At 32.5% G+C, this 21,674-nt stretch overlaps 2 protein-coding genes across 2 annotated transcripts; both read right to left on the minus strand.

Annotated features, from left to right (window-relative positions):
- Positions 1-482: 482 nt before the first annotated feature.
- On the minus strand, positions 483-5,943 carry LOC129918710 (golgin subfamily A member 2). The gene is made up of 4 exons (XM_055999411.1): positions 5,743-5,943; positions 4,899-5,624; positions 4,612-4,842; positions 483-2,267 (listed from the first exon to the last, which is right to left on the minus strand). Exons 1-4 carry the CDS (start codon positions 5,797-5,799, stop codon positions 810-812), a joined length of 2,472 nt encoding a protein of 823 aa, XP_055855386.1. The 5' UTR covers positions 5,800-5,943; the 3' UTR covers positions 483-809.
- A 4,333-nt stretch (positions 5,944-10,276) lies between these two features.
- Positions 10,277-16,103, minus strand: LOC129917781 (eukaryotic translation initiation factor 3 subunit B). The gene is made up of 4 exons (XM_055997913.1): positions 15,892-16,103; positions 15,438-15,753; positions 10,646-12,198; positions 10,277-10,575 (listed from the first exon to the last, which is right to left on the minus strand). The coding sequence occupies exons 1-4, from the start codon at positions 16,004-16,006 to the stop codon at positions 10,487-10,489; spliced, it is 2,073 nt and encodes a 690-aa protein (XP_055853888.1). The 5' UTR covers positions 16,007-16,103; the 3' UTR covers positions 10,277-10,486.
- Positions 16,104-21,674: the final 5,571 nt, after the last annotated feature.

The raw sequence follows: 21,674 nt of genomic DNA on the forward strand, positions 1-21,674 counted from the left end.
CCTACAGCAAATTTTGCGAGTGGAGGTATAAACAAAATCTGAGTATGCAGTTTTATAGACTTATTCGTTCTTATATCTAATTCAAAAGGCTGACAGCTTAAAATAGCGGCTTTATAATTTTTTAAGGGGTTTAAAACAGTTAGTTTTTCAATTCATGTGAGTAGGTTAAATTCACACCATTTTATATTCTAAATACCAAGAACTGTTGTTCATTTCCCCTAAGCCTTAATCTCGATAAATAGAATTCAAGATATAAGCCTTTTAAGGGGCTTTAAATTTTTTTGATTTTTTTTTAATTCAAAATTCTTCAAGAATAAAGCCTATATGGTTAGTTAAAAAAGCTTCTCTTGAGTTTTATTTGTCGCATCGCCAATGTAATCATGTAATATAGAAATCTCCAATTCATAAAAATATTTATTTTTAAATTTATTACTAAATGTGAATTCTGAAACTAAATTAAAAACAAAAACAACATTATTAATTTAAATATTTTTATTTAATTACCCTTGTTTTTTAAACAATCAGAATATACGTAATATAGTTTAAACAATTGCAATTAGCTTGGATAGGATGTATATAAAAACATGTGGCAAAAATCAGGAGTGCAAAACCGGCCGAATTAAAAAAAAAATATATCATTGCCTTCAAAAATAAGACACATTACATTTCCGCTTGTCCGTTCAAAATATTTTCTGCCTTGTAAACTTAAACACAAATATTTGTTAAGGAATAGGTGTGATTAGTGAAAATATTCTAATCTTGATACTTCTATCATTTTTAATTGTCTCTTTCTCTTATTCTTCATCTGGTTAAACAATTTCAAATTTACCCGAACAACAAGTCAAATGGTCTGCAGTATTGACTGGCGGTATATCTTTTGTGTTCTCTTTGATTTCCGTTATAATATTTTGAATTTTTGCCAATATCTCTTTTGATTCATTCGAATTCAATCGTTTATTCATGACTGCCTCATCGAGGTTGGTCGAACTATGATCTCCTTCGCCACCACCATCACTACTTGGGGTGTGGGATGCACTTGGTTCGATGCATATATTTTCCATCACACTGTTGAGATTTTCATTTAGTCTCAAGTTATTTGGCAGGTCAACTCCCAAATTCGATACAAGTTTGTTTAGCGTTGTGATTTTTTCACGCATTTCTTCGCGCTCTCCCAGAAGCAACTGCAGCTGTGCAGCCTTTTCATATTCTCGCTGTTTCAGAATACGCCTTTGGGTCTGGTAGAGTGCGATGTATTCCCCAATCGTTTCGGTTTCGCCTTGAAGCTGAAGCACCAAATGCTCAAGACGTTGTTTTTCCTCGGTCAATTCGGCTGTCTGAGCCATTAACTTGGTGAAACGATTCTGGAGCTTTGTTAATGCTTCAATCGTTGGAATTGTTGGCGGTTCATCGTGGCGATGTTTGTGTTGGTGTTGCGGTGTCATCGATGTCGATGCATGGCATTGTTCTTTCGGATGATCGTGTTCATCTAGACTTGTAAGGGAATGTGGATGGTCATGGCCAGCATGACTGGATGAACATTCAGAATGTTCATCGTGATTGTGTTCATCGCCGTCATGGCAGTGATTATGATCGTGATCATGATCATGGTCGTGATCAAGATGATCGTGTTTGTGGCTTGTTTCCTTATGATGATCATCGTTTCCATTTTCTCTGGGACTTCCTTGATCACTTTGATACTTGTTAGAATACTCGCTAGCTTCATAATGCTGCAATCTATCCAATTGCTGTTCGAGCATCAAATTTTTTCTAGCCAAGTCATTATTCTCGTGAGTAAGGCGAATCATTTCTTCGTCTTTCAGGTTAAGCTTCCCATCAAGATTCTTGATTTGTTCCTCCATACTCGAGAAATTATTACGAATTTCACGATTTGCATACTCTTCAGCATCTAGTTTGTTCACCAAGTCTGCTTTATCGTTTGTCAACTGAACAAATCTTAACTCCAATTCATCCAATTGTTTCTTCAATGCATCATTTTGTGATAGGGCTCGAGATGCAGCAATTTTATCACTTTCCATTGTTGCCAATAGTTTATGACTATCTGGACGTTCGGAGAGAATATTTTGCAGATGATTTTCCAGTTCGGAAATTTTATTATCTTTCTCGATAAGATTTTGATTGAGATCTTCAAGGCGATCTTCTTGGGATTTGATTTTCAATTGAAATTCGTATCGTTCGGATTCAAATTCAGAGATTTTTGTTTTAAGCTCATCGATTTCTTTTATGTAAACTTCGTTGACCTCATATTGCTGAAAGAAATTAAAGGTATAATTTTTTATTGATTCGAAGCAAGTAATTTGAAAATAAAGTTCCTCAATATAAGAGCGCTACAGTCGTGAGAATAGGACGTAATTGATATATTGAGTCCTACAAAATAAAAATGCATAATATTTTCAAAAATAATATGTCTCAAACTACGGTTTGACATCACAAAAATTTATAAACAGACTGGACTCTGCTTTTTATTGTTTTGCAGGGTTCATTCTTAAGTTTGGTACAATTTATGTCTTGTCCAAACGGTTAGCCTTAATATTGAAAGTGTGGAACAGTTATTCTGTTAAATTGATTGTATTGATTGTAACTGAATGTCGAATTCGGCCGAGTGTTGAAGCTAGGCCCTATTCATTTAAATAAATAAAAACGAAATGGGATATTCGAATCACCAAATCAAAGCCGTTAGCTTTCTCTCGAACAAACCTTGAAGTTACCTAAAAGAATTTGGAAAATCATGTAGTCGGAGCATTCATAGTAGTCATTGTAGTTTTACAATTCATTGGTTGACTAATTTACCCCCACTTTTAATCTAGAAGCTCGTCTTTTATTATAGTTAAATCTATATTTTTTGTATTTTCAAAGGAGACTTTTGGAACACTCTGTATATAAATACAGTGTCTCAAAAGTAGTGGTTTAAAAGAAATATGCTGGAATTTGGTAACTTGTTCTTCCCAAATTTTTACGGTTTTCGATTAAATGCAGTTCTTGTGAAAAAGTCACTACTTTGCAACAGTATTTTTCTCCGCCTATAATTGATTTTTTATGTTTACAAATCTTTCACTTAAACATTGCCTAATAATTGGGAACAATGAATAAGTCAAAATATTTTTTATTCCATACGCCATTTCGCTGCACAATAATTAACAGTACCAAGTTTTTTAAAAACTCAATTTCTTACTTCTAAATATTTGAGAACATCACCGCGAAAAAATTTTGTATGGTGTAACGATGGTTTATTATTTTAAAAACTTGTCCTGTAAGTGTAAAAGTTTCCAAAGTTGAAGTTAGACCGAAAGATATCACAAAACAGGGTTTTCAGAGCGAAAAAAAAACAAATAGTCAGCTCGAGTCTTCGAAACATTTCAAAATTTGAGTTCACTGTAAATTCATTTTCTTAAAGCATTTTTTACTTTTTTAAGTTTTTAAGATATCGAGTCTATATCGTTCAAAATAATGATTCAAATCCCCAAGCGGCCAGCAGATGACTAATCAGTTGAGGGAAGTTTACCTTCTCTCAATTTGCAAGAGAAAGGGTCAAGGGTTTTTCTATTTTGAAAAAGGAATTTGATAGATAACTACGAGAACTGAAATGGGTTTCCCTTAGAAAATGTGAAGTCACGGGAGTTTATTTCTGAAAGATTATGGACATGTAACAACAAGTAAAAATACAAGTAAGATGCCCCTTTGAACCCAACAAAAAGTTCGCAATTAAAGTTAGTTTTTGAGTTTTTGCCCTTTATTACAGTAATTGACTTTCGAGAAGTAAATCGGTTACTCTTTGCTCAAGAAAGAGTAATCATAAGTAAAGAGCCAATATCCTTGCAACAAGCACTTGATGTATGGGTAGATGTTCTAGAGGGCAATACTGCCGTACTAAGCAAAAATCCAGAACTGAGTTAATAAGTTAAATCCTGAAACAATGCCTTATTTATGTGTTAACTAAAAACAGCGCATTTTTAATTCCAAGTGGCTCAAAATAGTCAGTGAAGATGGGCACAATAATATTACACCGCTGTATTCTCTAATAAAAAAAATGCACTAATTTCTAACTCTAAAAATTAAAAAAAAAAATAGATACGCATTTAGAAAGCTTGAGCCATTTATTATTGTTGTATAAACTAAAAAAAAATATAACTTTCTTACTACTATTTGTTTAAAATCATTTTTGAAGTTGAATACATTTACAATTCTCAACTCTTTCCATTGTCAGTAAAATGCATTTATCTCAAAACTACAAAAAAGGATATACGCCCTGTTTGCTTAGCACGGCTGTAATGCTGTGTATTTCTCAATCCAGACATTTCAGAAATTTATTCGGCTTAACAGTGAAGCATACTGTTATGACGACATTCGCCATTGCGTAACCCTAAGGTGGATGTAGTGTCGAGAAAACTCTGTAACCAAACAATGACCCATAATCTAAAGAGACAGCTTTTCACGGTATTGAAAATTCTGGCAGGAATTAAAATAGCAATTTGGTAAGATTATCTGAGCATAGAAGATTTTTTTATTGCTACATATACGCAATAAGACTTGAAGGACCTTCAACTTGTAATCAAATCTAAGTTACATAAGTCTACCTACATCTTTTATATTTACCTGATTCTCCTTAACCTGATCCTGTTTCGAAATCGATTTTTGTATTTCCTTTTCCAATCCACTTATATGATCAATAAATTGTCTTTCACGTTCTTGTAGCTTTGAACATTCCTCAACAAGTTCACTATTTTTTTCATTTAAATTCGTAACTTCTGTATTCAAGTGTTGCACATAAGTTTGATATTGTTGATTAGCTTGTTCCTTATCGCTCGTCAACTGTTGCACCATAGCCTTTAGAAAATTCACTTAATATTAAGCAAAAATAAAAGAAAACAAAAAAATCTTACTTGTAAATCACGTATTTGCTGTTCATACATAAACTGTGTTTGTGTCAGCGACTCTACACGATTGTCCTGTGTCACACTTGCTTCATCAGACAATTGATTAATACGAATCTTTGTTAATTCAAGTTCGTTCTTTGCCTCCTTCAACTCCTTACTTAACGATTGATTACGTTCTTTTTCATTTAAAAAGAGTTTCTTTGTCTCTTCCAAGTGCTCAGTTTGATCATCATATTTAGATCGAATTTCTTCCATATGAACTTGCATAGTTAAGTTCTTTGATTTGAATTCATTCATTGCTTGACGCTCGTGAGTGAATTCATTTTGCAAATCCTGCAGACGCTTTGACGTCAACTGAAACTGCGCCTGCAGTTCTTCAGTTTCCAATTCTTTTTCACGACAAATGTTGCGCAATGTATTGAGTTCAGACGACAAAGCAGCTTTTTCTGTTATAAGGATTTGGATTGTATCGATGCTGCTGTTGTTGTTTTGAGATTGGATTGGTGTGGAAGATATTGGCTTTTCTGCGAGTACCTCTGCAGTTGGAGGCAGTTCATAAGTTTGCACTAAATCAACATCCACACCATTCTCCATGGCAGGTGACGGAGATTCATTGACAATGGATTCACTGCCTTCTGTGCTAGCTGCATCACTTTGGCTAACAGTTGTTGTGTCCGATTGGATTCCTCCTGCGTCATTGTCTTTCTTTTCTTTTGATTGGTATTCTTTTAGCTAAAAAATTAGTATGTAAATATTTATTTTTTAATAACCGTGACGTGTCATATGTAGATGACTTTTTTATCGAATATTATTTTAATAAGGGCTGTTTTGAAATTGGGGCATATTATACCTTCTTACGTGCTGCTGCTAGCTTTTTGGCTTTATTTTCTTTTGAATCTTCTGGCATTTTTAATGAATTTTTGTTTGTAATTTATTGTAGATGTTTGAAGAATTTATAACAAAATAAATAATTATTATTTTTTCGTTTTTATCGGCTTCGGGTTAAAATAAAAACATTTTTTTTTATTAAAATTTTAACACAAGAACAACACGAAGAAATTTATGTGGAAGTTTTTGTGACAGAAGCGAAAATTGTTGACGTTTGTTGAGGCGAATTCGGAAATTTTTGGCTTGTTATCAGTTTGCGAAACAGGGTGAGTTGGTTTAAAAAAAAAAGTGAGAAAATAAAACTAATAAGCACATTTTAATACAAGCAGACTAGAAGCACATTTTAATGTTATTATGCAAAAATCTTTTGGAAGCCCATGCAAGTAAAACTTTTTTAATATTTTTACAAAGCGAAGATTAACTTTTATTTAAAGTTTTCGAAAAAGTGAAAATGATGCATTTAAACATATTTAACTAAATTTTTTTTGAAAATAAAAGCGCTTCAGATCCCATAGAGAATTCTCTAAGAATTCTAGCCGGAAGGTATACAGTTGCTCCAAGCCTTCAAAACTTAGACGAGCCAAAACTTAACAGAGAATTTAAGCCGAAAGATATGTAATTCAAATTTTCGTTCCCAACAACTGTACCTATATAGTTCTTTTCCAAACTTAAGTAAAATTCAAAGATCAATGTTTGAAATTTAACAATTTTAATTTTTTTAGAAATATCTGTCATCTCTGACATCTAGGATGAAGAAAAATTCTAGTACATATGTATGTATCTACTCTCCACAAATTTTATGTGTCAAATTTTAGTTATGATTTTAGGTGATTTTGCGCACTAGGCCTAAATTTGGAAACGAAAATGTGATTTTTTAACTACACAAAACCCTCCTGAAATTCTTGAGGAAATTTATGGGGTTTTCGTTTAGGGGGGTTCACATTGACCAACTTACCGGACAGACCCATTGTCATTTGGCCTGATGGCTGAATTATATTTTTCGTTCACACTCATCAGACAATTTTCATCAAAACCCATTTTTCATCTTATTTTTAATGTATCTTTCACCTATTCTGCTCTCAAATTCAAGAGAATGGATTATCACTGTCTGCCGGACAGACATGTCGTTCAATTGACTAACATGTCCGTCCGACCACCAAAAAATCAAAATTTTTTGAAAACCATCCGGCAAACCGGACAGGTCGTCGGATGGGTGTTCACACTATCAAAACAGCATCAGATCAGACCAAACGGCGGCTGGTCTGTCCGGTAAGTTAGTCAATGTGAACCCCCCTTTTGGTAAAAAAATCAATTTATTTTTTGATCTAAATCTGTCAAAAAACTGTTGTTGCGACTACTTAATTATTGTAGTTGAACAGATCAAAAATTGTTTTTTTTTTTGTTGACAGATTTAGATAAAAAAAATAAATTGATTTCTTTACCAAACGAAAACACCATTAATCTCCTCTAATTTTGGAGAGAATTTTGTATGGGCTAAAACCTTAAACTGAGCCAAAGCTAATCTAAGATTTTGGAGGATTTTTAGCTGTTTGCTAAATTTTAGCTTCCATACAAAATTTTCTACAAATCCTTAGCTTGGCTTAATTTTAGGTTTGAAATCTAGTACGCAGATAACGTGAAATCAACAACATTTCATATTCCTATTTCCGACTCAAAAAGCGATCTGCAGCCTTTTTCTGTAATCGGCCTACATTCTAAGGCCTACATGACAAACGTAATTTCGATGATATTTAGAAAATTTTCCACAAATATATGTCTAAAAAAAGAAGAGTTTGAATGGGGGTTAAAATGAAACTTAAGCACTTTTTTTTCTTTAGAATTTCTTATACGGACGAAAACAACGCCTTGCTTTTAAAAGTTAGAGAGTTTTCAAAGCCAGTTTGAAGTGATAAAGGTAAGAAATCTTTCGATTCACGTGAATCAAATAGCAGAAAAGGTCTAATAGATTCTACTTCTTTGTGAAAGCCGTTTAAGACCGTGATGATTTTTTTGAATGTTTTTTCCTTCGAAACTCTTATCATGAATCATGATATTCCTATTCTACTATACGTTTCAGGTGAATGTCTCAACTTAAAGCGCTGAGAATTTTATTTAAATTGATCAATTTTCTTAAAAGATTCGTATACTCACAAAAATGACGGCTTGTACTCTAAAAAATGAACTATATAAAAAAAATAAAGTCGAATTTAAACTTATGTCGTTTTCTATTGACGAATCTCAGAATGAGATTTGTGAATTTCACAGCTGAAAGGGGGGGGGTGAAGAGGGGAAATAGTGGACAAATCTCAGATTTCATGACAAAAAAATGAATCTGAGATTCAAGAATCTGATTCTGGATTTTTATCAAGATTCACGCATACAAACACACGCACTTTCACACACACATCTCTGTTTGACATTTGTCTGAACATTTGTTGTTGTTTTATTTTTTTTATACGCACAGATTTCGCACACAATTACAAAACTAGATTTCATATTCTATTTGCGGTGGAAAATCTGAGAATTTTACACAAAAATCTCAAAAGTCAATAGAAAACGACATTATATACTCATACAAGTTCAATTAAATTTCTATTTTAACCCTCTACTGCATGAATTAATATTAGCGGACGAAAAAATTAAAAAATAGTTTACATGGGTTCTTTGGGTTGTTTTAAAACGGTTTTCATTAAAAAAATTTGTTTAAATTAATTTGTTTAAAAAATTTGTTTATAAGCCAAATTTGGCTTCGTATGCATTAAGGGGTAAGAAATTTTACTAATATTACTTATTCAGATTATGTAAAGAATACAATTAAAAATATCAAAAGATAAATTTTTGTCATTTAAAAACAAAATAAAGTAAAATAAATACATTGCATTACAAAAGGTTAAGAATTAATTCAAATTTGGCTCATTTTAAGACATGGAACCGAGAAAAGCAATTTATTTATGTCCGTTGTATATATTTTTTCTGGTTCACATTCTTTCCACTGTCGAAGTAAGTCTTGCTCCAACATTTTCAGCCACTCCCAGATCTTACAATAACTAAAAAGTAATAAAATGACTGAAAAATATTACAGGTGAGCCCCTCTCCCCCCAACATTTTTGTGGTTACGCCGCTGGAAATGGTGTTAACATGAGAAAAATGTCTCTAAAAGCGAAGGGGCTCCATTTCTGAAGTAAAACATAGCTTCCAAGTAAAATAACAATGTAATCAAACAAAATTTTCCAACAAAAAATTTAACAAATTGTGTAGATTGATAACCTCTTAATGCATACGAAGCCAAATATGGCTTCCGTACTTTTTGCCCTCCCAAGACCAGGCCTATAATTTTTTTTCAATAAAAATTGGTTCATAGCATACACAATTATACAATCGAGCAAAAATAAATTTTTAATTCCACTTAACTTTCCAAACAAACCCAGTAATTAACACTTAAAGTATGAATATATTCTACACTTTCGATTTCAATGCACACGACTGATCGACTCACCTGTGATCATAAAATACACCTTTATTTTGTGTCGGACACACGAAAAAACTATATCTATGGGTTCTCAGAAACACAAAGAAGAGGATTATATTTAATCTTTACCATTTTTTTGTAACAGAGAAGAGAAACGTGCATACAAACAGACAAAACCATATTTGGCTTCGTATGCATTAGAGGGTTAAGTTTTGTATTGGTAAACAAATTCGAACTTGAGACATCAATCAAACACAGGATTAGATTGCGATAATAAATAGTGGGTGATTCGGCCTGCGTACCCCATTCATTCTTTCCAAAGTGATTCTTGCCATTTTTGAAGAATGTTCTTTAATCACAAACGACTCTTAATAATATTTTGCAAAAGAAAACATTTTTTAACAACTTTGGTTGAAAGTTTAGGATTCTCTGTTATAAGTCTCTAAAAAGAAACGACTAAAATTCACAGGACTTCGAATTGGAAAAATGATGTTTCAGGGGTTATAATGGAAAAGGAAAAAAGGTTTTTTTTTTGTCATTCAATTGTATATCCTCCTTACAACCAAATCATTTCGTCTATTTAAAACAGATTATGTTCGCGAATTAGTCATTCAATTTAATCCAACATCCTTGTTAACCACAAATCATTACAGTTCAAAATGAAAACAAAGAACTCGACATTTTTTTTTGTGGCAATACATAATTGTGTAATTTGAATATTATTGTATTTAATATGAATATCTAGTAATACATTGATCCAATAAAATATTTTACAAGAAATATTATAATTGTTTCCTATTTCTCCTGTTTTATGAAAAAATCGCCTGAAAGTTGATGTCATCTTTTGCGAATTATTATTTAAAAAAAACCCTAAATAGTATAAGGAAAAAAATATCTTAAAAAACTGTTGTTTTGTTTACAATAAATAGAAGTATGCCTTTGATTAAGATATTAATTATTGGTATATATAAATGTGTTGTCAGTTGGCTTAAAATTAGTACAAACGAAAATGAAAGCCAAAGACGTGTATTTTTTTGTTAATCAATTTCTTTCACTTTGTTTTTATTAAAAAAAAAATAACTTGCAAAAAGCGATCTCAACCAATTGTTGTTTATTTGGAAAAGATCTTTAAACTTATTCTCATATGGAAAGATCGCTAATTTATTTTAAAATAATTTTGTGTTCGTAATGGCAAGTTATTTTTTCTAAAGTGTGATAAACGGAATCTTGAAGTCGTCTACTCGAGAACGGTTATTTCTTCTTTAATCAAAAATTCGACAATTTCTTCATCAACATCTTCAGTTTCCAAGCTATCAGTATCGACATCTGTTAAAAGAGAAAATGAAAAAAAAATTAGCTTTTGTAAAAGAATAAAATAATTTTATGTAATTCTTACGATTTCTAAGCTGCATACGCCTGTTCTTCTGGTCTTTCCATTCAACCACACGCTTGTTGCGATACTCGGCGAATTGTTCGCGCAATTGTGCACGTTTCTCGAGCAACTCCTTCGATGCACGAGTCATACGAAGACGATCCTTGTTCTCGAATTGTGGATAGTACTTCTTCAAGGTCTTCTTGATATCCTTTTGTTGAGCTTCGGTCAACAAAGTTGGTGGTCTTGGACGCCACAAGAATTGAACAAAGTTCTTCAAAATTGTGCGCTTAAGAATGCGTCCCTGGAACGAGTACATGTTGTAACCAGTATCTTCTTTAACCTTCCATGAAGAAACTCCAGTGACGACATAACGTCCAGTTGGATCCCATTCAACTTCAGAAGCACGGAAGTGATCTGGCGATGACATAACAATGAAATCATTGTTGGTGTCAATGAACTCGAATGTTCCCATTGTCAAATTAGCAAGGACAATGAATTGACCACGTGGCGACCAGAAAAGATGGCTGCAAGATTTCTTTTCCAATTTCTTAACCAGATTTGGTTTTTGTCCTTTCTTGACTTCGTAGAAGCTGACATTCGAATTACTTTGTTCACCATGAATAATGGCGAACTTATTGCCAACTGGTTCCCATGAGAAAGCCAAAATGAGTTCCTTGATTTCTACAGAATCCACAGGGATATCCTTCTCACGCATGTGGAAGATCTCAAAGTTGTAGAACATTCCGAGGAATTTGACATCAAAGTCTTTCTTGTCCTTCTTTTGCTTCGAGAAACGATCAACCTTAACACACAAATAATCTCCAGATTTTTGCCAATGGATCTTACAATCGGCAACATGGAAGAGATTCTTGCTACGCAACTCACGCTTCTTAGGAATCTCCAAGATAATAACCCTAGCTGGGATTTGATTATCCTCACCTACCCAATAGGCGATAATGTTGTCAGTTGGTGACCAACTGAATCCGCGAATTCCGGGAACTTTAATCGACTTCATGTCCAGCAAATAGAAACTGGGTGTTTCATAGACATGGATACAATTTTCACCCATTAGAGCAACATATTTATCGTCATGCGACCAACGGAACATGGATAAGTTTGAATTACCATCGGAAACGAAGCTACGTTTCTCCATACCGGTGCGAATATCCCAGATAATGATCATCTGGCCAGTTGCTGTGGGGCCATAAGTGACGAGGTAGTTCTCGCACGGCGAGAACTCAACAAATTGTGTTCCGGGATGGGGGAATTTGTTGATCTTCCCGAAAGTAGTGCCTCCCCAGATGGCTACACCGGGTTTGTGGAAAGTGACGACATATGTTCCGAGTGGAGACCATTTGACAAAAGTGTCAGTGAAGCGATCGCGGGTTTCCAATTCAGTTGGTTCGGGCAAGGTATTCTGCCAAAATTGTACCTGAACTGAGTTTGGAGCTGTTTCGGCAGCAACGCAGTATTGATCGTATGCATCTGGTTCAGTGATGAAGTTGTACAAATCACTCTGAACTTTGAAGGGTTGAGGAGTGGGTGGTTCCCATTTCTCGGGGATATTTTCATACCTAAAAGTAGAAAAATAAAATAAATTCTAAGAAAATGATTTTTTTAAATTTAAATTCAATTAGCAACGGCAAATTCTTGTAAAAGCCATGGAATCGATGTGGTTTCATTTGCAACAAGCACTTTTATGGCGGCAATATTTTCAGCATTTCCCTATACCCGTTATTTCATAAGCACCGGAAATTCCAATAACCAAAATTAAGATTCAATTTTTTTTAACGCTCTTAAAGTTATCGAGCTTCAACTGAAAATCCTTTATAAATTCTAAAGTGAGCACTAAGAAAGGATGTTATTGTAGTGTAAACAGGAATTATAATGTAAATAGTGTTTAATTTTCTATTCGAGTATATTGTTAATAGTAATGGTATAAAATGTTTTTTTTTTATGAGATTTCATTCAAATGAACTCAAACTCATAATTTTTTTACAATATACAATTTTCATGACATAAAAGTTGTTTTTCAATTTGACTTTATTTATCTACATAACTGTTTTTTACTATAACTATTTTATATGAGTCGTTGTAAATTAAAGTGGTATAAGTCCATTAAAAAAAAACTATTAAGTTAATATTGAAACTAACGACAATTTGAATCTTCAATATTACTAGCCTAAATATCAATACCCACATTGGTGTTGATGTCTCCTATTTTATTCATGACCAAGAAATCTGTTTAGTGGCTGTTTTCGTTTGATTATACTGGGGTCAAATCGTCGCATACGTTAACGAGTAACTCGTTAACGAAATCTGTTCATTTGGCATGATGTCATACGTACAGCAAACGACTTCGTATTCAACTGAACGGAATGTCATTCGTTTGGTTTGAAGCTTTCGAACAAATTGTTAATGGGTTCAAAAAGTAATGAAAATATAAGAATATCTTCTTTTAAAAATAATCAAACTGTTTGAAATCACGAAAACATACATTAGGGCATATATTAACAAAATAAAATTTCACCAAAAGAGTTTAAAAGCACCAGCACCAACCCCCAATGATTTAAGAAAAAAATAATTCCTCAATTTCGAATTATATGGAAAAAAAAATTTTATTTTAAAACTAAAACGACGTGATTAGCCAAAAAAATAATAAAACTCCTAAAATGTATAAAAAAAAATAAAAAAAAAATTCTTGTCAAAAGTGGGATTCGAACCCATGTCATTTACGCTCTTTAGAAGGCAACATTGTTTTTTGAGTCAGGCGTCTCAGACCACTCGGCCATCCTCGCATAGGGGTCGACGAAGTCAAATTTGTCAGTAATTATGTTTTGGCCTATGCAGTTGTACATTCTACCAAAAATTTCGTTCTGTTTTCTAACGTATGTCGTCATCCCAATCGCTGTGCTCGTTTAATGTACCTATCACGAAATTATCTTTCGTACGCTTGAGGTTTCGTCAACGGATGCGACGATTTGGCCCCTGATTTGTTCTGAATATAATGACAAATGTGATTTATGTATACAACTTTCAATTACACTGTGCAAGTTTTTTGAAAAAATTTTTTGAGACAGGTGCGCGATTAACTGTTTCGCCCTATTGCGGACCCGAGAAATCGACTGGCGTTATTAGTTTTTCGATTTGTCGGTACGACTTCGAACAAAATTTTTTTTGAAAGTTTTTTCAATTATTTTGAGAATTTTCCACTGTTTTTAGTCATTTTTCAACCAAAAACAATTTTTATATTGCTAATAATTCTGCTCAAACGTTATTTGCTACCAGTAGAAAGACATTATAAACAATTTTGAACAATTTATTTGAAAGTTTAGTGAACTACGGCATACGTTCGTTAACGTTTTGACTATTGCTTTCTCTATTTGATTAGAAGAAAATGATAGAGACAATATTGACAAAGCGTCAATACGTTAACGTACGTATGCCGTAGTTCGACCCCTGGATTTGTGGTCCAATGTATTACGCAATTTATTTGTTCAACTCTTTCGATTCCATTTTTTGCCAAAAAAAAATTGATCTGTATTTCTCAAAAACATCTTTTGCGACTGCCCCTTTCGCAGCTTCTAAATCTCTCTTGATTATGTCAAAAATCTGGAGAATTTCTTCAAATCGAGTATTGTAAATTGAGTAAGTTAGCTTTTGAACTCTGATACGTGTCGGTTGTCGGCCGCGCAATAGAACGTAGAAGACAATAAATGGTAGCAATAGCAGACAAACAAGTTGCATAGGTAGATCTTTTCATTCGAATTTTTTTTTGTGTGGGGTAATTAGTGAATTTTTAATATAGAATAGATATATTGAGCAAGTAATATACTGAGTAAGTTAGCTTTTTGTTTGTATATTTGAGTGTTTTGTGTGTAGGCATTACCTTTAAGACGCTAAAAAGATAAAAAACATAGGAAAAGACAAAAAAAGGCAATAACGAAAGAGAAGTAAAAAAAAGGCAAAATAAAATACATATATTTGGCACGAGGGGGACGTGAAACGTGTTTGTTTTTAAGCTATAATGTCGTACGATTAAGCAAGAAAAAAAGGCAAATTCCACAACATCCTATCCCTGGTTATGACTGTTTAATTAAATAATTGTGAATGTAAATCTCATTCTTCTTTATTTTTAATTAACAAAATTCTTATATAAAATTTTCAAAAATCTAAGCTGCTTTATACTTAAGAAGAAGAGCGTGAGACCCAATCATACTTTATTTAATGGGCCATATTTAACCATTAAGATACTAAAGATTTGGGTGGTCAGTGTCTTACGCCTTTAAGAGAGAGTAGATCATGTAGTACCGCGATGCGCAATGGATAGTGCGATGAACTTTCAAGCGAGTGTTCAATTACGGAGCTACAATTGAGATCTACAAAGATCCAGAAAGTACTTGCTCGTTTTAAATCCGGCAAGTGATATTAATTTGAACGGTTCTTTTTAAAACATTTGAAGTATCACGCAAGTCAATTAATTTACTAGATATACCAAACTGACAAAAAAAAAAGTTTCTTGCATTTTATACAAAACTTTCACATTCAGGCGCAGTGTCATCTGACCTGATCAGAACGTTTCATCTCAAGAAACCCGACGTTAGTCTGTGGAATGACAATACAGTTTTAAAATAAATAGGTATAGAACCAAAAGTAATTAATTCTTTGCACTGAATTACATTTTCCATCCCTGATACAAAAAATATGAATTATGAATGTATGTTTAAATGGATCAATCAAAATTACCTTTAGAAATTTATGTAGCAAAAGTGTGTGTTTCAATCAAAATTTGGCAATTGAAAATGGTACTTACTTTGAAAAATCGGTAAACAAATTCACAGCAAATGTGTGATTTTTGTCCAAACGATGATTGTTCATTGTTTTCACTGCATCAGCAGCACTAGTAGCATTATTGAATTCCAAAAATGCATAACCTTTAGTTTTGCCTTCTTCGTCCAATGGATGGAATACATTGACAATCTCGCCACACGTTGCAAAAAGCTTCAGAATGACGGATTTCAATTTCTCCATTCGAGATGGCTCGACTTTTGGAATATTATCCACAACAACTACACTTTCAACTCCATCAGTTTCACATGGTTTCTGCTCCAGCATATCAGCCAGAAGTTCTGTAAAATTGAAAAAATCATTTTAAAGGGTGAAATTTTCGCATAATTTTCATTGAGTAGATTAGTTTTGAGGTTATATTCATGACCGAGTGCATGCTGTGCTGGCATATAGTACAAGTAGTTGAAAAACCGCTTTACCTTCATCGGGAACATCGTCGACAAAACCTTCGGGATCATCGAAATTAGGCTCTTCCTCGTAATCGTTATCGTCACCGCTATCACCGGTATATTCTTCACTTTTCTTTTTAGCCATTTTTATAAGATTTTAATTAAAAAAAGTTACTGTACGAGAATCAAAGCCGTCATCAAATGTTCGCACATCAAACGAAAAGGTAGTTTATTTCATGTCTCGGTTGGTAAAAGTGTTTAAACGTCAGATGAATGTTTGAAATTTTATTTAGATGTTGGTTAAACTGAAGGGTGTTTCCAAACAAGTAATAGATTTTTTCTACTACTTTTAAATGGATAAGTGCTCCCAATTTTACTTTTATTAGACCTCTTCCTTTGGGAGGTGGCCAAGTACTACTAGTAGTTTACTAGCTATTTTCAATGGAACGCGCTTTCAACGAATTCAATACAAATCGTATCTACTGGGGAAGAGGAGCATGAGTAGATGATAGTAGTAGATTAACCAATACATCTACTAGCCCTGGTCCTTTGGGAGGTGGCAAAGTACTACTAGTAGTTTACTAGCGATTTTAAATGGACAGTGCGTCAACGAATTCAATACAAATCGTATTTACTCGAAAAGAGCATGAGTAGATAATAGTACTAGATTAACCAAAACATCTACTAGTAGTAAACTACCACCTCCAATGGAACAGGGCTATTAAAAATATTTTGAAAAAATAATTTGTAAAAAAGTACTTTCTTAAAACATAGTACGCTGCTGAAGCACCAGCAAAACGAAATGGTAAACGAAAATGATGCTATGCTTTTCCTTACACAGTATGTACCTTGACCAACAAAATTTCTATAAGGGCTAGAATATTTGATTAGTTTTACATCATTTCCCAACTAGCACAACAGCTTCTATAATTTGAGATCTCGCCGGTACTACATTTTATACAGCTTGCTTCAGAATTTAATTGCTTATACAAGTTCGAACTTGTTTAACAACTTCTAATAAGTTGTTTAAATACTGTTAAAGAAACTTAAACGAAAAAAGCTTGTTTTCGGAAAGGCCTGCTTAATGGATTTATAGAAGTTTTAAAGAAATTACCAAGTTTAGTATTTGATTTTGGTTTTGATATTGAATAATCTAGCTGGACACTTTTTGGTTTTGACATTGAATAATATAGCTCGGACATTTTTTGTTTTGACATTTCTGCTATTTGAACTGATTAAGTTTTTGACTTCATTAATGAATATACTAGGATAGCCGAGTGGGTAGAGTGGCGGACTGCCACCAAGCAGATACGAAGTTCGATTCCTGGGTATGGTAAAAAATTATATAATTTTAAAATTATTATTAACAGATAGACTAAAAACTAATGGAATAATTATTATAATAGGTGTGTTTTTTTGTTTATCTATATAGATTTTGTGCAAAAAAACGACATCGGGATTTTTGAAATCCATGCAAACATTTGGCACCACTGTACATATACTTTGGCAGCTGTCTGTCAAAAATGTTGCTTTTGTTTTTTTTTTTATTTTAACTCCGAAGTGGAAAGGCCATTACATCCATGTTGGATGCAAACAAAAATTTTCATATGGCCATGGCATCCATGTTGGATTCAAAAAAATTGTTTTTTTTACAAAAAACCAAAAATGATCTGTATATTCTTAGCTACATTTTAAGACCATGACCATTAACATTAGTTGCGTCGTTCTTGTGTTATAAGCGTTTGAAGGTAGCCATATTGAATTTTTTTTCGATTTTTTAAAAATCAAATGTGAAAACTTTTTTATTTTTATTTCTAATTTTTCGAAAAAACTTTGTTAATTTTATATACATATCTGTTCAACAATCTTATCAGGATCCATTTAAGACTTTTATCTGAAAAGTGCATTGCGTATATCTCGAGATATTAACATTTCAATGCAACCATGTCAAACAAATTTTTGATTATTTTTTTCTGTGAGAGTTTTTTTTAAACCTCGTTTTCTCCGCTTTTTTTTTTTGTTAATATTTTCAGATATTTTTGTATGAACACAACAAATAAAGTACCTTGGCACTACTGTTTTTATCGAGAGAAAGTAAAATCTGGATAATTATCTGGATTTTTCAAAAATCTATACAGATAAAGTTTTTGTTGTTTTTAACACGTAAATTGTTTTGATTTCAAAAATCTCGATGTCGTTTTTTTGCACAAAATCTATATAGATAAACAAAAAAACACACTTAATATATATAATTTCAAATAAAAAGATAATATTCATGATTTAAAATCAAATAAAAACCAGTTTAAAAATAATTCTTTTTTGTTTTTGTAGTTGTTTCTTTTTAATTTCACAGGTAATCCACAAGCTAATAGCTTGTGACAAACAGCTTAAAATGGCCTTACGGAGGTCTTCCTGCAGAGGGATTACTTGCGTAGGATGTTATAATAAGGCCTTATAGAAGTTGTTGAAGGTGTTGTAGAAAATGTTGAATTTATGCATAAAAAAAAGGAATTTAATGAATTTCATTTCATTTTTTTATTTTCTTTTGATTTTTTCTGTTTTGCATTTTCTACATATAATTTTATTTATTTTAATTTTTCCTATTTTGTTTCTTTTCCTTTTTTGGAAATTCCACTGCTTTTTCTGTTGTTCTGAAATGATGAGAATATTATTTTAATTGAAAAAGAACACCATCTTTTATTTTCATCACATGGCCCGGCCAGGAATCGATCCCACGTACCTATGCCTACCAATCCAGCACCTTACCAGTAGACCATGCTCGAATATTAAAGATGAGTGGAAAATTGGGAGCTAATTGAAATCTCACATTGAAATGCAATGTTTTTTTCTAATACGTTACAAACATTGCATATCTGCAGGATAAAAACTTTGCATACTTACAAGAACTTCATGGAACAGGTCTTATAGAGGCCTTCTGTCACTTGAAAATACAAGGCTTCCTTAGAACGGTTCAAACAGGTCTTATAAAGGTTTTCTTTAACTGATATTTACAAGGCTTCTTCTTAACACTTCTAGATAGCCTTAAGGAGACCTCCTTTCTTTCCAAAATGGATGACTTGCGTAAATAAGCCTTAAACTAAACATATACAAACTATAGCTTGTCGAATCGAACAAAATGGACCTTATGCAAGTAAAATTGTTACTTGGGATTGGAGGTGGTAGTTTACTCATGAGTAGATCTTGTACTAGAACATGATCTTCTACTCGAGGAGATATGAACGTGTAGTTGTTGTACTAGATTTCTACTCACGAGTAAACTACCACCTCCAATGGAACAAGGCTATTAAGTTTATTTTATGAAGGGAAACTTTTAATTTTTAATTTTTGCTAGGTATAAACATACCCTCAATCCTACTAGATGCATCATACAAAAAAATGTACAAGATCAAAACAACATCTAGTTATGCTATTACAATCCACCCTTCAAAGTTCAAATGGATAATTCAATAAAAAAAAGTTCACAAAACCTGCAAGAGTGGAAAATTCATTGAAAAAAATAAAAAATATTTGAGAGTATGCGCAGTATTTATCGGCTGCCTTTGCCGTTGAATATTTAGGTTCTTCATTCAATAAAAAAAAGACCTCGATATTTCAATATCGAACAAGGCCAAACATACACGCCCCTAGCGGTTTCAACACATACGTAACAAAGACAACAACATTTGCTTTCCGCTCTCCAAGTGACAAGCATAGAAGAGTTGACACTTTATAAGAAAAACATGACAACGAAATTGCTAAGAAACTACTTTTTACACAGACGTCGGTCGGTACTAACATTTTTGCTTCCGTATTTTGTATTATTTACAGTGCACGAAAAAAGGTTAGAATCATGCAGGAGCATTTTCAGAAATAAAAGTACATATATTAGGGGTATTCACGAACCGGTGCAACAAAAAAAAAAAATTGCTAAATTTTGTTTTTCTGTTACTACAACTACAACAGACAAATTTTGCACCATTGTATTATATTTTTGCAATAGGGTTAGGGTATAGCAAAAGTGTAAAAGTGTAAAAAACTTGTAGCTTGTATATTTGGTTGTTTTATTTTAAGAAAATGTTACACTTTTGCACTTTTACAACGATACAAGACCATTTGCATCGAATCGTGAATACCCCTTATGTGAAGCCATGACCCAAAGTACCTAATATGATAGACAGAATTGCATTAATTAAAAATATAAAAAATAATGGACCATATAAGCATATACATATACAGTCTAAGCTGCTTCTAAGAAAGACTGGAGTGTGGAGTTTATCATATATTCAAATAATATTGGATAATCCCCAGTCTAAGAGAAACTGGAGTCTAAAAACGACTATGAATATGCCCCAATGTTTAGAAGACGGAATACAAAAAAATGTATGAAAGAAATGCAGTTTATAGTTTATTTAAGCCCTGCTGAAGCGAAACGAAAAATTTTGGATTCTCCAAAGTCAACAGCGAACATATTACAAAAAAATACCATCGAGTATTATAGCATAGTAAAAATAATAAAAATATAAATAAAAAAAATTCAAGAAAAAACATCAAAGAATAAGTTTTAAAGCAAAAACAAAACAAATTAAATTTCGTTCAAGATTTCGTTAACAAAACTTTGTATGGAAAATTTCCTTTCGCTTCAGCTGCGTACTAGGCTTTAAAACGAAATGAATTAAATAGTTTGTATAAATATTTAAAAAGGTATTCTCCATTTTTTTTAACTTTTAATTAAGTTAAAATAAATAAAAAATTACATCAAGTAAAAAAGAACCAGTCAACCAGTGATGATTTTTACTATCATGTTAGAAGCTGTTTTTCTTTATGATCACGCATACCACTCACATCGCACTAAATTTCAACTGCCATATTTTTTTTACCGTGATTCCTGTGCAGTTGGTACGAAATTTCAACTGAAATTTAAATTAAATATGAGATTTATTGCACTACTTGAATAAAAATACGCTGATTTAGATTCGTTTGGACTATGGTTAAATTTTTTTCAGTTTCACCAACACAAAAATTACAACACATTACTGGGGGTTTCGGATGTTTGGTGGTTTGATCTTTCATACGTAAAATTTTTCCATAATGTCAAAATACACTGTTCTTTGCCTTTGATTTTTGCTCTATACAATTTATTTTTAATTTTTTGAAAAAATGTGCGAATATTGAAAATGGGAGAAAAAAGAACAATTTTGGTTGTATGTGGATCTGGATCAATTTTACACGTTAAACAAAAATAACACTTTATCATGCTATCTATCGGGATCATATTCATTGATCCAAAAACTAATTTCTACTGTAGAGAGAAAAATAAAAGATGGAGCATGGTTAAAAAAGTAAACAAATATGAGCAAAAAAGAGTTTACTGATCAATTAATTTTTTAATCTAAAGGCTTAACTACATTCACCACTTTTTGAAAAAGTACAAAAGTGAAAATGTTTTTTGGACGAAAAAATAAGTTTTCTGGCATCATTTGTTTTTATTTCCCAGCCCGAAAAACAATACAAAAATGCGTTTGAAAATTTTCACTTTTGTACTTTTTGAGCCAATGTAGTTAAGGCTTAAATCTGTCAAAAAATTGATATTTGGTGTCCTTATTAACTTCACTTGACTGATCATAAACATCAGTTTTTTGACAGATTTAAGGTATAACTACAACGGCCACATTTTGTAAAAAGTCAAAAAGTGAAAATTTTCAAACTCATTTTGTAACAGTTTTTCCGACCACAAAATTTAAAATAATAGCCCCGTTCCATTTGAGGTGCCCTACTAACAATTTTGCCTCTATAATGCTTTACAGAAGCAACAA

Source organism: Episyrphus balteatus, chromosome 4 (assembly GCF_945859705.1).
Source record: "Episyrphus balteatus chromosome 4, idEpiBalt1.1, whole genome shotgun sequence".
NCBI classification, from domain to species: domain Eukaryota; kingdom Metazoa; phylum Arthropoda; class Insecta; order Diptera; family Syrphidae; genus Episyrphus; species Episyrphus balteatus.